General features: G+C 39.8%; 1 protein-coding gene across 1 annotated transcript; it reads right to left on the minus strand.

The window, feature by feature from the left end:
- Positions 1–128: 128 nt before the first annotated feature.
- On the minus strand, positions 129–13,864 carry LOC131897230 (glycine N-acyltransferase-like protein). The gene is made up of 5 exons (XM_059248155.1): positions 13,787–13,864; positions 10,364–10,471; positions 6,851–6,977; positions 5,863–6,037; positions 129–971 (listed from the first exon to the last, which is right to left on the minus strand). The coding sequence occupies exons 1-5, from the start codon at positions 13,862–13,864 to the stop codon at positions 569–571; spliced, it is 891 nt and encodes a 296-aa protein (XP_059104138.1). The 3' UTR covers positions 129–568.
- Between the last annotated feature and the right edge of the window lie 526 nt (positions 13,865–14,390).

Below are 14,390 nucleotides of genomic sequence, written 5' to 3' on the forward strand. Positions count from 1 at the left end.
ATTCCCAAAGCCTCAGGTTGTACACATTTAAATTTTCTTAAAAATTAGTCTTCCAGATACAATATCCAACTGCTATCATATATTTATTCATGCAGTATTTAGCATGGTTATTAAACAGAAATCAATGGTCTACCAGTGAAGCAATCATTTCAAAGTACCTGTTGATGAGGCGTACTCTAACTCCTAAACAAAGGAAGAGTGAGAGAGAAAAGCATACACTATTTACAAGTCAGCACCATATCCTGACACATCTGATCATGGGCAATAAGCCACATGAGGATAGTAATGTGCAGCTGAATAGAAGTGTCAATGACATCCAGAGTATAGAAAACTGAACAAAGCCAGTAGCTCAGTGGACAGGTCTGGCCATGCTACATCTGCTGGATCTGAAAGTTATTATGAGGGCAGGGACTATGGTATACTGTTGGCCATTCATACTGCTTCCCAAGAGGCCAAGCAATGCCCATTCCTTTATTGTTCATTACAATGTGTGTTTTATCTATGTCCACCATCCACTCCTCCAGCTTATTACAGCCTACCCAACACAGCCAAGTGTTCAGCACCAGAGTTACAGAGGTACACAATTCCACTGATTCCAGTCACAGGGCATAGGGACATGTTGCAGAGTATGACTCATTTTCTGCATAATTTTGTTGGCTCTGTCTGTATGATTATACACTGGGTAGCCAAGTTCATCCATAACTAAAGTCTGAGTATGAATGATGTGGGAGATGAGACCTTGTGCCCGGTAATCAGGCACAGTGCCTGCCATTCGCATTTCTCCAGTTTGGTCCATCAGAGCCCAAGACACAGGGGTTCCTTCAGGTCCCAGAAGACATGAGCTAGGAAAGATCTGGATACAGCGCTCAATGAATCTCTGGCTCCTCTCATTACCACCAAAATGCCAGAATTTATCCACCAAGGCAGCGTGGGTAACATCTAGTGATGAGAGTTTAAACATCTCTTGGTTGCTGTTGAGGGAAAAAAAGATAAAGAGCAGCCCTAAATATTATGCACAGTGAAATATTTGTCCCTCCCCACAAAACCCTACTGTGAGGTATGAGAACTGCAGTGATGGCGTGCATCAGCTTGGCAATGTCTGGTTAGCCATGTGACAGTAGGCAGCTAACTTAAGTTAATGCCCATCTGTCCCCCTGTTGTCCTCTTTAGAAGGGATGAGTTAATAACCATTCTTTCGGACGACAGAAAGTGATATTATAAGAGATTTTGTCTTACAAGTACCCAGGACATAAGCAACATAAGCAGTTAAATCTTCACAAAAACTCTGTGCTGTTCTTGACATTGCTGTGACCTACCTCCCTAAAGGAAATAGAGCATGTGACATCATATAGATAAGAAAATGGACAAATAAAGAATAAGTACTCAAAAACACATGCTAGCAAGGAGCAAAGCACGACTTTAGAAGCATGGAATCGTGTGTGTGTGTGTGTGTGTGTGTGTGTGTGTGTGTGTGTGTGTGTGTGTGATGTTGGGTGCTTTTCTCATGCTCAGCCTCACTCACTGACCCTGGAGTTCACCTATTCACTAGCTGTCCAGTGATCCCCTGTGATCTTCTTGATTCTACTGCATCAGCACCAGGATAACAGGCAAATTATCACATATGGATATTCTAGGGATCTTAACTCAAATCTTCAGGCTTGCATTGGAGGTGCTTTATAGACTAAGCCTTCTTCCCAACCCTCATATCATGAAACCTTCAATACTGGTATCTGAGAGTCTTTGGCTGCCATATTGAATAAAATGTAAAGTGGAAGTTCAAAGGGTAAACAACACAGCATGCAGATAGCTCCTTCTATGGAAACTAAAGTGTGAAGATTCCTGCAAGAGGCAAAAATTCCTCTCACTATGCATAATCAGAGGATCCAGACTCTAGTCACAACCATGCCCTTCATCATCCTCATGGTGAACAAGCCACTCCACCATCAGAGCCTATTCTCTGTCGTGAACTATTAAAAAAAAAAAGGTCGGCCGGGCGGTGGTGGCGCACGCCTTTAATCCCAGCACTCGGGAGGCAGAGCCAGGCGGATCTCTGTGAGTTCGAGGCCAGCCTGGACTACCAAGTGAGTTCCAGGAAAGGCGCAAAGCTACACAGAGAAACCCTGTCTCGAAAAACCAAAAAAAAAAAAAAAAAAAAAAAAAAAGGTCTCCTGGGACCCTAAGAGGGATATACAGATCACCTTGGGATGGGGAGACAGAGGAGATCTGGATGAATAAACTGGGGATGGGGGGGGCGCAATAAAGGGTAGGGGATGGGGCATGAGAACATGAGGGAATGGGATGGTTGAGCTGGTGGAGGGACAGAGTGGGAGAGCAATGAAAGAGATATCTTGATAGAGGGAGACATTACGGGGTAAGGGAGAAATCTATTGCTAGGGAAAGTCCCAGGAATCCACAAGGACAACCCCAGATTAGACTACTAGTAACAGTGGTCAGGGTACCTGAACTGGCCTACCCTGGTAATCAGATTGATAAATACCCTAATTGTCATCCTAGAGCCTTCATCCAGTAACTGATGGAACCAGATACAGACATCCACAGCCATGCACCAGGCCGAGCTCTGAGAGTCCAGTCAAAGAGAGGGAAGAGGGATTACATGAGCAAGGGGGGGTCAAGATCATGATGGGGAAACCTACAGAGACAAGTGAACCAAGCTCAAAGGAACTCACAAACTTTAGACTGACAGCTGTGGAACCTGCAGGGGACCAGATTAGACCCTCTGCATATGGAAGACAGTTGTGTAGCTGGGTCTGTTTGAGGGGCCCTTGGCAGTGTGACCAAGATCTATCCCTGGTACATGAGCTGGCTTTCTGGATCCCATTACCTGTGGTAGGACACCTTGCTCACCCCTGATATACTAGGGAGAGGCTTGGTCCTGCCTCAACTGAATGTACCAGGCTTAGCTTTCCCCCAATGGGAGAACTTACCCTGTTGGAGGACGGGGAGGGGGGCGGGGGAAGGGAAGGCCGGGTAGTGAGAGGAGGGTTGAGAGGGGGATCTGTGGTTGGTATGTAAAATGAATAAAAAATAAAGAAAGAAAGAAAACTCCAACTCAAACAGGCCTTTCATGCGGGGAGGAGGGGCTTGGTCCTACCTCATCTGAATGTACCAGGCTTTGCTGTTCCCCCATGGGAGGACTTACCCTTTGGGAGGAGGGAATGGGGGGGTGGATTGGGGGAAGGAGGGGAGGGGGAGCAGGAGCAGGGATGAGAGGGGGATCTGTAGTTGGTATGTAAAATGAATAATTTTTTTTAAATATACAAAAAAAAAATCTCCTGTCCTGACTGTCCCCTGACAAGTGGACCCAGTGCTACTCTGGGGGAGGAGGTGCTCTCTGAGTTCTAATGCCCTTTACAGTGTGAGCAAAATTCTTCCAGGCACACTGAACCAGAGGGCCCATGGGATTGAACATCTGCACATCAAGTTCCTATCAGTTTTCAGTGATGCTCTGTGCGACCCTGGAAATCATTGGAGGAAAATACATAATTTGTGTAGATGAATGTCTAAATGATCTTTTTTTTTTTTTTTTTTTTTTTTTTTTTTTTTTTTTTTTTTTGGTTTTTCGAGACAGGGTTTCTCTGTGTAGCTTTGCGCCTCTCCTGCTGGAACTCACTTGGTAGCCCAGGCTGGCCTCGAACTCACAGAGATCCGCCTGGCTCTGCCTCCCGAGTGCTGGGATTAAAGGCGTGCGCCACCACCGCCCGGCTGTCTAAATGATCTTATTAAATAAAAAACACAGAGCCAAATATAGAGGTGAAAGCCTTAGATCAGGGATATAGGAAAAGCCACCAGCCAACCTTACCTCACCAACTCTGCAGCTTCCAAATGGCGTCACTTCCTGTCTAATCAGGCTTTTCTGCCCTCTCATTGGCTCTCTTAACCCAGCTACCTCACTTCCTCTTCCTACACAGCTCTGTCACTTTCTGTCTGTCTGTACAGACCACCAGGTCTCTATGGTTGGTACTGGGATTAAAGACATGTGTCACCACACTTGGCTCTGTTCCCTAGTGTGGACTTGAACACACAGAGATCCTGCCTGCTAAGTGATAGGATTAAGGGCATGTGCTATCACTGCCTGACTTCTTTGTTTACTTATAATGGCTTTTTCCTCTGATTCTCCAGGCAAGCTCTATTTATCAAAGCACAAATAAAATATCACCACATTTCAGCACAAATAAAATATCACCACAAATTTGCCTAAATGTTCTCAACTGGAAAACATTTCCTCTGTGAAGGTGATTGATTAAACACATATTTTTATTAAGAACCAACATCAATTGACATGATAACATGGAAGGGAGGTAAAAAAAAATCTCATTGGGCCATACCTCTAAAGAACTATAGGAAACTAACAAATTCTGAGAGCAGGAGAAAGAGCCTTCCCCAGGGATAAGCCTCCTCATTGGTTTTCCAACCAATTGGTCAGCCATGAAATCATATACCTACAAACAACACTAAACAGACTGAGCATGTTGTATGTTTTTGTGTGAACATACACACATGTGTAACAATAAAGTTAAAGATAAATAGTCCATAAGTTTGAAAAGGGTCAAGGGAGGCACAGGATGAAAAGGAGGAAATGATGTGAGTATATTTTCATTTCCAAAACCAGAACTTACTATATGTTGGATACCATTCTTCCTATTAAGGATCTCTCTCTCTCTCTCTCTCTCTCTCTCTCTCTCTCTCTCTCTCTCTCTCTGAACAGCACAAAAAGAATTCTTGTTCTTTTTTCTAAATTTTTACATTTATTTATTGATTGTTGGAGACATGTGTAGAGGTCAGAGGACAATCTGTGAGAGCAGATTCTCTCCTTCCACTATGTGGGTCTCAAGGACTGAACTCAGGTTATCAGCTTTGTCCCAAGTGCCTTTGCCCACTAAGACATCTCACTCACTCAATATCCTTACCCCTAGGGAAATCTAAATATTCTGGCAGGCTTCTAGCAACACATAGGTAGATATATGATTTTTTTAAACAAGCTGATTTCAGCTAATGAAAGTACAATAAAGGAAATAAAATTAGTTTTCATAATAATTGTAAGTGGCTTTCGATGAGGTGCTCTGAAAAGAAGTGTCAATGGGAATAAAAATGAGACTGTGAGAAACCTGCAAAGAGAGGGATGGGGGAATGTGTGAAGATTTGAAGGAAGGACACTTTAGACAAGCAAAAAGCCAATGCAGTGTCCCAGAGGCATGTGTGAGCACATGAAAATCAAGCAGCAGAAGGACAGAGCAGCTGGAGGGAGGGAGACAGGGACAGGACGATGTCCAACACCGGATGAGTACACTCATTTCTTATGGGGACCAAGTGAGTTGCAACTTCATTCACAATGTGCTGAGAATTAACTGGTGACAGGATTACGGAATTAAGTGCTTACTTCACAGAAAACATGAAGTCCTCAGTCTGATCCCCATATCCCATGTTTGTTTAAAACTGGGTATAGAAGTACAAGTCTGTAATCATAGCTCTCGGGAGCCGGAGACAGGTGGATTCCTAGACCTGAATGGCCAACCTGTCCTAATCAGACAAATCCCAGCGAGAGTTCCCATCTCAAAAAGCAAACAAATAAAACCAGAAAACAGATAGTGCCCACGGGAACCAGGACCCGGTTGTCCTTTGACTTCTGCATGTGTGTACACATACTTACATACACATCTACACACATACACACAAGTACAGACAAATAAAACTCTTGAAAACAATTTTAAAAATTGTAACATTTGAGGATATAGATCACACGGTCCATGTTATGTTTTTAAAGCAAGTGGGCTGTGTAGAGAGGTTAGGGAGCTACATTAGTAAGAGATCTGAGCAGAACAGAGTATCATCAACTCAACTCACATGGCCCGGGGTCTGCCAGGTTTATTATGGAAGTTCTCTGTATTCTCCATCAGGAAAGGAACCAGTTTCTTTGCTGTCTGAGGCATCATGTAGAGAATGAACTGTGATCTCTTGACTTTGACCAGCTTAGCAGCTGCAAGGCCCATTATAGCTTCATTCAGGCTAGACTGTGAACCTAGAAAGGAGTGAAACAGGGACAAGTAACTGTCATTCTAGGTCAAAGAAGTAGTCCAAAGATGTACACAAAATTTAGTCAGAAAACCTTGCCTCTAGTATGGCTCCTTTGTGTCCATCCATAAGTTATTCCACAGACATATTTTCTCTCATGTCCAGTAGAATACTAAAAACCCCCACTATGTCTCTATGAACAGGAGCATATTTAAATGATAGCCAATCTTGTTCGAGCATGTTTTATGCCCAGGCATTAATCTTAAGCTTCATTCATCCCTCTCATTGATTCTATGTTTTAGTATCTTTCAGTATCAGAGTTTTTACACGTGAGGACACTGACTAACGGGAAAGTCATCTGCTCAAGAATCACAACTTGGAGGCAGAGCCAGGAAGTTCTCTGTGGCTTTAACTCCAGAGAGCACATTTGCAACCACACTAGATATAAATCTGGGTGACCTGGCAAGTGCTCTGTGTCACAAGCTGTCATTCTTGTTCCAGGAACAGAAGGTCAGAGGCCACGCTCTGTCTCCCATCTAGTTGTTCTGAGGGCTCCTGAATATGTCTTCAAAATACATTCAGCTAACCAAAAACTACCTACTCACTGCTTCATCTATTAACACCGTAGTCTGTAATATTTGAAACTGGTTCCACCATAGAGGTAGTGGAAGCTAGACCAAGAAATGTGCATTAGGTTGGGATTCTGAAGTTTGCAGAAAGAGAAAAAAGGTTGCAGGGTGAGGTGCCCAGGGTGGAGGGTGATCCTACAGATGTGCATGCAGGAGGTCCCAACAGACAGCACACACTCCTGTCCCCTTACTTTGGATCTGCAGATGTTGTTTCCAGTTGATGGCCTCTGGTGTGCCAAGGAATTCCAAACAGTTCTTAGGATTCTTAGAATAGATCTGGTAAGTGTTGGTATGGGGATCAAGGTCATCTGCCATCTCCTATTTGGTTAGGCAACACAGAGTAAATATAATTGACTACTCCATGTAATTTCAGTATTTTTTTTTTAGAATTTCATTATACTTTTCCTATTATTCTTTAAGTTTATTCTTTGAAAATTTCACAGATATATACAATACATTTAGTCACATTCACCCCACTCCCTCCCTCCAACTCCTCAAGACCCCTCCCAATGTATCTCCTCTCCAATTTCACTTCCTCATTTTTTAAAAACAACCATTCAATCCAGTTAATGCCATCCAGATGTATATGTATTTGGGGTCACCCATCAGAATATGGGCGACGTGCCAGTCGTCACTGCCCAAAGAGAAGTGGATCTCCTTCCCTGAGCAGCCACCCACCACCTTCAGCCAGGGCTAGGGGTTCAGGAACTCCTTTCCCATCCTTGCTGGAATTTTCAAATTTATTTATTGAACTTAAGCAGAGATATTTTCTTCAAATGTCAGCAGCATTTCTTAATTATTAACATAACAGCACTTCTTAATTATTAACATCATGAAACCAAATAAAAAACTCCACTCTATGGAAAAATTTTTTATTGAACTTTATTAAATTTTATATACCCATTACAATTCAAAATCAGCTAAAGATGGTTTATGAAACATTCTTCCCTGAGCTAGTAATACTCATGAAAAAGAAAAGTGATACTGTCAAAGGCCTTATAAGAGTAAATCTTCTTGTTCCAAACAGCCTCAAAACAAATGTGTTTTTTCTTTCTCTCTGTGTGTACAGAGTGTTTGTATAGGGACGTGGGATGTGCATGGAGGTCAGAGGGCATCTATGAGTGCCAGTCTTTACCTTCCACCTTGTTTGAGACAGGGACTCTTGTTTGCTGATGCCAACACAAATCTAGCTGCCTGTCAAACTTCCAGGAATTCTCCTGTCTCCCATGTCTCACCTCTCTGTAAGAATGCTGGGTTTACACACATGCACTGCTATATAGAGCTTTATGGGGCTTCTAGGCACTTGAACCCAGGTCCTCAAACTTGCAAAGCAAATGGTCTCTTCGGCCCATAGATACATTTTTAGCACAACAATATTGAAACTGACCAGATGAACTTGTATTCGAATTTTTATGTATACACAATAAAATCATACAAAAACAAAACATGATTTCTTTAAACTGTAAAGCACAAAGCACCATTCTTCAGAAAAGACCTGTATTTCTGGCAAAAATCACAAGATGATTTGTTCAGAAAGCTCTTATCAAAGTTAATAAATGACAGCTGGGATTTTTTTTTAAGATAAAGGGAAAGACTGAAGAACAAATATTCAGCTAGGGCAGGCTAGTCAGAAAACAGTGCACAGAAATGCCCTTGCAGCTAGACAAAACTACAACTGACAATCCATCTTCTCAATACATTTGAAAAAATACGATTATTTTTAGATTTTATGTAAATTAAAATTTAGTTTATATTGTAGGTTGTTTGGTAAGGTTTTTTAATAAATGTTATTGTTTATGTTTAAGGTACATGTGATATTATGAAACACACATAATAATAATAATAATAATGTTTACTATACTGAAGCCAATGAGCAGACCTGTTGTCTCACATAATTACTCTTCTTTCTTTGGAAATAGTAGCAAGAACTTTACTATTTTAGCAGTAAATAGAGTAAAATTGCATGTTGCACGTTAGATCTTTGGGCTTCTTTAGTTTACATATCTGTTTCTTCGATGCCTTAGGCATGTACCTCCTTGCTCATCACCGTCAGTTACATGGTTTTTGGTTTTGTTAAGATACACAGAAAAACTTTTTCAGATACATAGAAAAAATTTTTAATTCACATGTAAGTAAAATTATAATTATTTCTGTGACTGCCTATTTCACTTACCACAGTATCTTCCATTAATCTATATTTTAGAAGACAATAGGGTATCTTTCTTATATTGCTAATAATATTTAATTTTATACATATATCAGCTTTCCCATTCATCTGTCTGTGGGTTCCAGGGTTACTTCTTATGTATTACAAATAAGTATCCAATAAATACAGCAGTATAGACATTTGCAGCACTGATTTTATATCATTTCTGTATATGCCCAGAAGAGTGATTACAGGATCAAATGCCAGTTTTATTTTTGTATTGGGGTACTTTCCTCCTATATATAGACTATTAAAAATTTTTGTCAAAAAAAAGATTATTAGATTCTTTCAAATAATTTTTTTGTCATCCACTGACATGGCCATGTGATGCTTTAATGGACCACAACTGCTGGCTTGCATGTGCTAAGCCAGCCTTACATGATAGCGTGTCACGTCAAATAACCATGGATGATAATGTTTTTTATGTCATTGAACTTGCTTTCTAATATTTTATCTAATATTCCATTAATATTCATTAAAGGAGCCGGGCGGTGGTGGCGCACGCCTTTAATCCCAGCACTCGGGAGGCAGAGCCAGGCGGATCTCTGTGAGTTTGAGGCCAGCCTGGGCTACCAAGTGAGTTCCAGGAAAGGCGCAAAGCTACACAGAGAAACCCTGTCTCGAAAAAAAAATATATTCATTAAAGGAAATTGCTAGCAGTTATCTTCTCTTCTATGGATTAGTATGAAGGTGATAGTGGCCTCATAAAATACACATAGAAGAATTCTTCTAGGTCTATATTTTGTAATAAGCAGTAATAATCTAGGCATGGTGATACATGCCTGTAATCCCAGAACTTGGGAGGCTGATGGAGGAGGATCAAGAATCTGGAACAGCCTGGGCTACAGAATGAATTCCAGGCCACCCTAGGCTAGAAGGCTCAACGCTATCTGACACACATTAACAAGACAAAACAGAAAAGTGAGTACTAGTTCTGATCCTTCTCGGACTGTCTGTAGTACTCAGTATTAAACCATTTGGTACTATGTCTTGTGTTTTTTGCTTTTTTAAAATCATTTATCTATTCTTCATCTTTAGATTGAGAAATTTAATCATGTACATTTGAGGTTACTATAAAATAAGAGTGTATTACTGACAACTTGTTATTTATTTCTTCTTTTCTGATTTTTTTTTTTTTTTTTTGGTTTTTCGAGACAGGGTTTCTCTGTGTAGCTTTGCGCCTTTCCTGGGACTCACTTGGTAGCCCAGGCTGGCCTCGAACTCACAGAGATCCGCCTGGCTCTGCCTCCCGAGTGCTAGGATTAAAGGCGTGCGCCACCACCGCCCGGCTCTTTTCTGATTTTGATCCCACGTTCTTTTCTTTATCTCTTATCTCATCAGTTTAGACTCCATGTGCTTATCTTGTTTCCATCCAGAACAGGCCCTGGCATCACCAGGGTCTATCTCTGTTTCCCTGGAGCCTACATATTTCCAGGCTCATGTTAGACACACAGCAATGGTAAACTTACAGTCATATTCACTCCATGATATAACTTACCTGCTCCTGAGGACGGACAATCACTGTATTAAAATCAGGCCACTTGTCCACCAGAGCTTTGAGTTTGAATGGGTTTCCCTGGTTCATATGGAAGACAGTCCCATAAACCTAAAAATTTCAACAAACTGAACAGTCAACTGTTCATAGGTACAGTAAAAAGCCTTGTACATAGGGACAGTAAAAGACCTTGCTTTTGTTGCCAGAATGATGTTGATTTCTATGAAATTAGTATGTGTAAATCATATATCTTGCACAATCTTTAAGTAATATATTATTACTCCAAGTAGATAGACTCTTAAACAAAATCATAAAACTATTACAGTTGTTAAATATGCAGATACAGTAGATTTTTAATCACTCAGTCTCACATCATAGAAGTTTGTCCTATACATTTCTATTTTCTGCCATATAAACATATGCCCATATAATTTTATAAAAAATGGAATTTCCTAATGTATATGAATTTCACATATACTATACAAAGACATGTTTCCATGTCAAAAATATAAATTTACATAATAAGGTTTAATATCTGCCTAATAGTTAACATTTGGGATCAATTACACTTGACATGTGTGATAAAATATTCAACATACACAGTTAGAGAAAGAGACTCTGTTTCTAGCTACAATACACACATCATTCTGCTACCTGAGACTTCAATGAATATTGACTGGAAATGACTACAAAAATATTGACTTCTTGACTCTGCTCACTTTGTATGCAAGCACACCAGCACCTGGTATTATTTAACTTCTGCAATGTTGCCCAATGAATTTTTTGATCAAAGAATTTTAAACCTGGACCATGGACTTTGCCATTTTGACAGACACCTTCCCTCTCTCATCAGAGGAGCAGTAATGTAGAATTACAGGAAACTCATGTGGCTTAGTCTATGAATGACAGCTACATAGGTTGTCAGAGCATCTGGGCAAGTTAATAGAATATCATACTGCTCATGTTTCTTATCCTCCCAATCAATGTAATAATGGTACTAAATACATTTTCTCCCTGTCTTCCAGAAGAACCTAGATATACCAGTGGTTAACAAAAGAAAATGTAAACCAACAGGAGTCTCTACCTGCTGTTTTGGGAGCTTGGTGCTCGGTGGGAATTTTTGTTTGTTTGTTTGTTTGTTTGTGCTATTGTAAATGGCAACTAATTTCAATTTTTGATTCCAATCATTCATTAATTGCCAATGTATACAAATAGAATTGAGTTGTGCTACTTGAATATTGATCTTGAATCCTTTAACCTGTTAAACTTATGTCCAGAAGATTGTTTTGTGGACCCTTTAGGCAATTGTGACCTCTGAGAACACACTACATTTTACTGCCCCACCACGACCATATATATCACTTTAATTTATTTTTCTTGAATTATATACTGGTTAGGTCACCAATGTTTCATTAAATGAGATTAGGGAAAGTGCCTAATTATCCATCTTAAGCAAAATATTCCATTTCTCTACTATATAGAAAGATCTTAATTGTACATTGTGACTACATGCTTTTTGTCAAGTTGAACAAATTCTCTTTATTCCTAGTTTGCTGAGTTTCATATTTATCAAGACTATTATATTTTGTCACACTTTTTCTCTGTACCTATTAAAAAAGATCAAGCTAGGTGTGGTGGTGTACACCTGTAATGTAGGTAGGTACTCAGGGGGTTGAGGCAGGATGATGATAAATAAGTTAAAGGGCAGTTTGGACTACTTAGTGAGCTCTTGTCTCAAAATACAAAAAATAGAAATCAATCATGGTGGTTTACACCAGTAATTTCAGCATCTTAGAGACTAAAGCAGAGAATTACCATGAATTTGAGGCCAGCCTAAATTACTTGTAAGTTGCAGGCAGTTTGGGCTACGTCATGAGATTCTGTCTTAGAAAACAAACAAAACACCAGGCAGTGGTGGCACACACCTTTAAACCTAGCACTCAGGAGGCAGAGCCAGAGGCCAGCCTGGGCTACAGAGTTCCAGGAAAGGCGCAAAGCTACACAGAGAAACCCTGTCTTGAAAAACAAACAAAAAAAGAAAACAAACAAAAAAGGATCATATGACTTTTATTCAATCATGTATTGATATGGTGATTTCTATTGATTGAGCATGGAATCAAACCTATTGTTTAAATATATCTTGCTGTCTTGGTAGTATTTTTGAGGACTTTTGTGTTTATGTTAATGATGAATATAGTTCTATAGTTTTCTATTGATATATAATTTTGGTTTTGTTACCAGAGTAACTCTGACCCTATAAAATGAATTTAGAAGTACTCCCTGCACAAGTTCTTACACATGTAAAGCAAACACTTTTATCATTGAGCCACCTCCTAAGACCCCCAAATTCCATTACATTTAAGAACATTACTTATGTACTTTTACATAATCATTTAATGTGATTTTAATGTAATTTACATTTAATATAATTTAACATGCACTTTTCAGAACATTTAATGTTATTTCAATATTTAAATTCTAATATATATATTCTAATATATTGATTATATATATTAGAATTTTACATATACTCTGTCTTGAACACTTGAACAGAATGTGGATTCTGCTGTAGTTAACAAAAATATTCTTTAAGTGGTAGTTAATTCAGTGAACTCCTAATGTTTCTCAGGTATTCTCTCCATTTATATGCTTTCCACCACCTCTGTAAATGAAGGAAAGAAGAGTATTAACCTTAGTTATACTTGTGAGTTTATTTTCCTTTTAGTTCTACAAACTTTGCTCTCATGCTGAGCCTTCATTGCTATGAGTATAAATTCCAGTAGGTTTTATGTCCTCTTGATAAATTAACATCTTCACCATAATACAAAGATATTCCTTATTCTTGGTAATATGCTAGTCCATATTAATACATACATACATATATATATATATATATATATATATATATATATAAATTATTGGGAAAGCTAGCATATACAAAGTTATTGACCCATTTCTAAAACATAATTTCTTGCTTACCACAAATTCCATGTAATTCTTTGGGAATTGATAAAACAAGAACTGACTTATTATTAGTTTTGAGAAAGAATCATGTGGCTAGCTTCTCAGATGTCACAGTTAGGAAAATATTAAACATTAATATTTTACCTGCAACTCTGGGAAACACCCAGTGTGATATAAACAATTCCTGTGTGAGCACAAGGGAATGTCCCTGAGTCACCAAAGATCACCTAGAGCAAATCATCACCTTGCCACACACTATGGTATGGTCTAACAGGGCTTTCATTTCCTCTTCAGTTAAATGTGTACAGTATGCCTCCCTCACCTCAGGGTGATATCAACTAAATGTTAAGCCACAAAACGAATACCTGACCCAGAACACAGCTCAGTAAATGTTCCTTCTCTTTACCACCTTTTCCGTAGACATTTAATAGTCCCTTTTCTACAAGAATGTTCCATGTTCACCTTTAAGGACTCAGGAAGGTGTTTCCTTAAGGACTTCTCCAACATCTGCAGCATCTGTGGGCTTCGCAAATGGAGCATCTTGGCAGCTACCTTTTCCTAAAGAAAGGATTAAGAAATAAATGTCAAAGACATCTGCTATGAGATGGTGTCTTCTATATGTGTGGTGGTTTGAATAAAAATATATTCAAATATATGGCCAGCAAGGCTCATATATTTGAATCCTTAGTCATCAGGGAGTTGTAGTGGGTAGCCATTCCAGCTTTGTTCTGGAAGTTCCAACCCCCATTGAGACTTCGGCAACTGTCACGCCTACAAGGCGGGGTCAAGGGAGGCGCCTGGGGACCCGAGATCCGGATCGGCGAACGCTCTCTTGGTTCCAGGACGCTGGATGGTGGAGGTAGACAGAGGAGAGCTCCAGAGAACACCGCTGGACTGTGATACACCTTCCCCAGACCCCGCGACCTACCTATCCCTTAATTTGTAAGTTACGCCATTAAATAAATCTCCTTTTAACTACGTGGAGTGGCCTAAATAATTTCACCAATATCTGGCGCTCACGTGGGGCAAATCCCAAAAGCCTGGGTGGCTCCTGCCCTCAGCCTCC

This window comes from Peromyscus eremicus, chromosome 1, assembly GCF_949786415.1.
Source record: "Peromyscus eremicus chromosome 1, PerEre_H2_v1, whole genome shotgun sequence".
In the NCBI taxonomy this organism is placed as follows: domain Eukaryota; kingdom Metazoa; phylum Chordata; class Mammalia; order Rodentia; family Cricetidae; genus Peromyscus; species Peromyscus eremicus.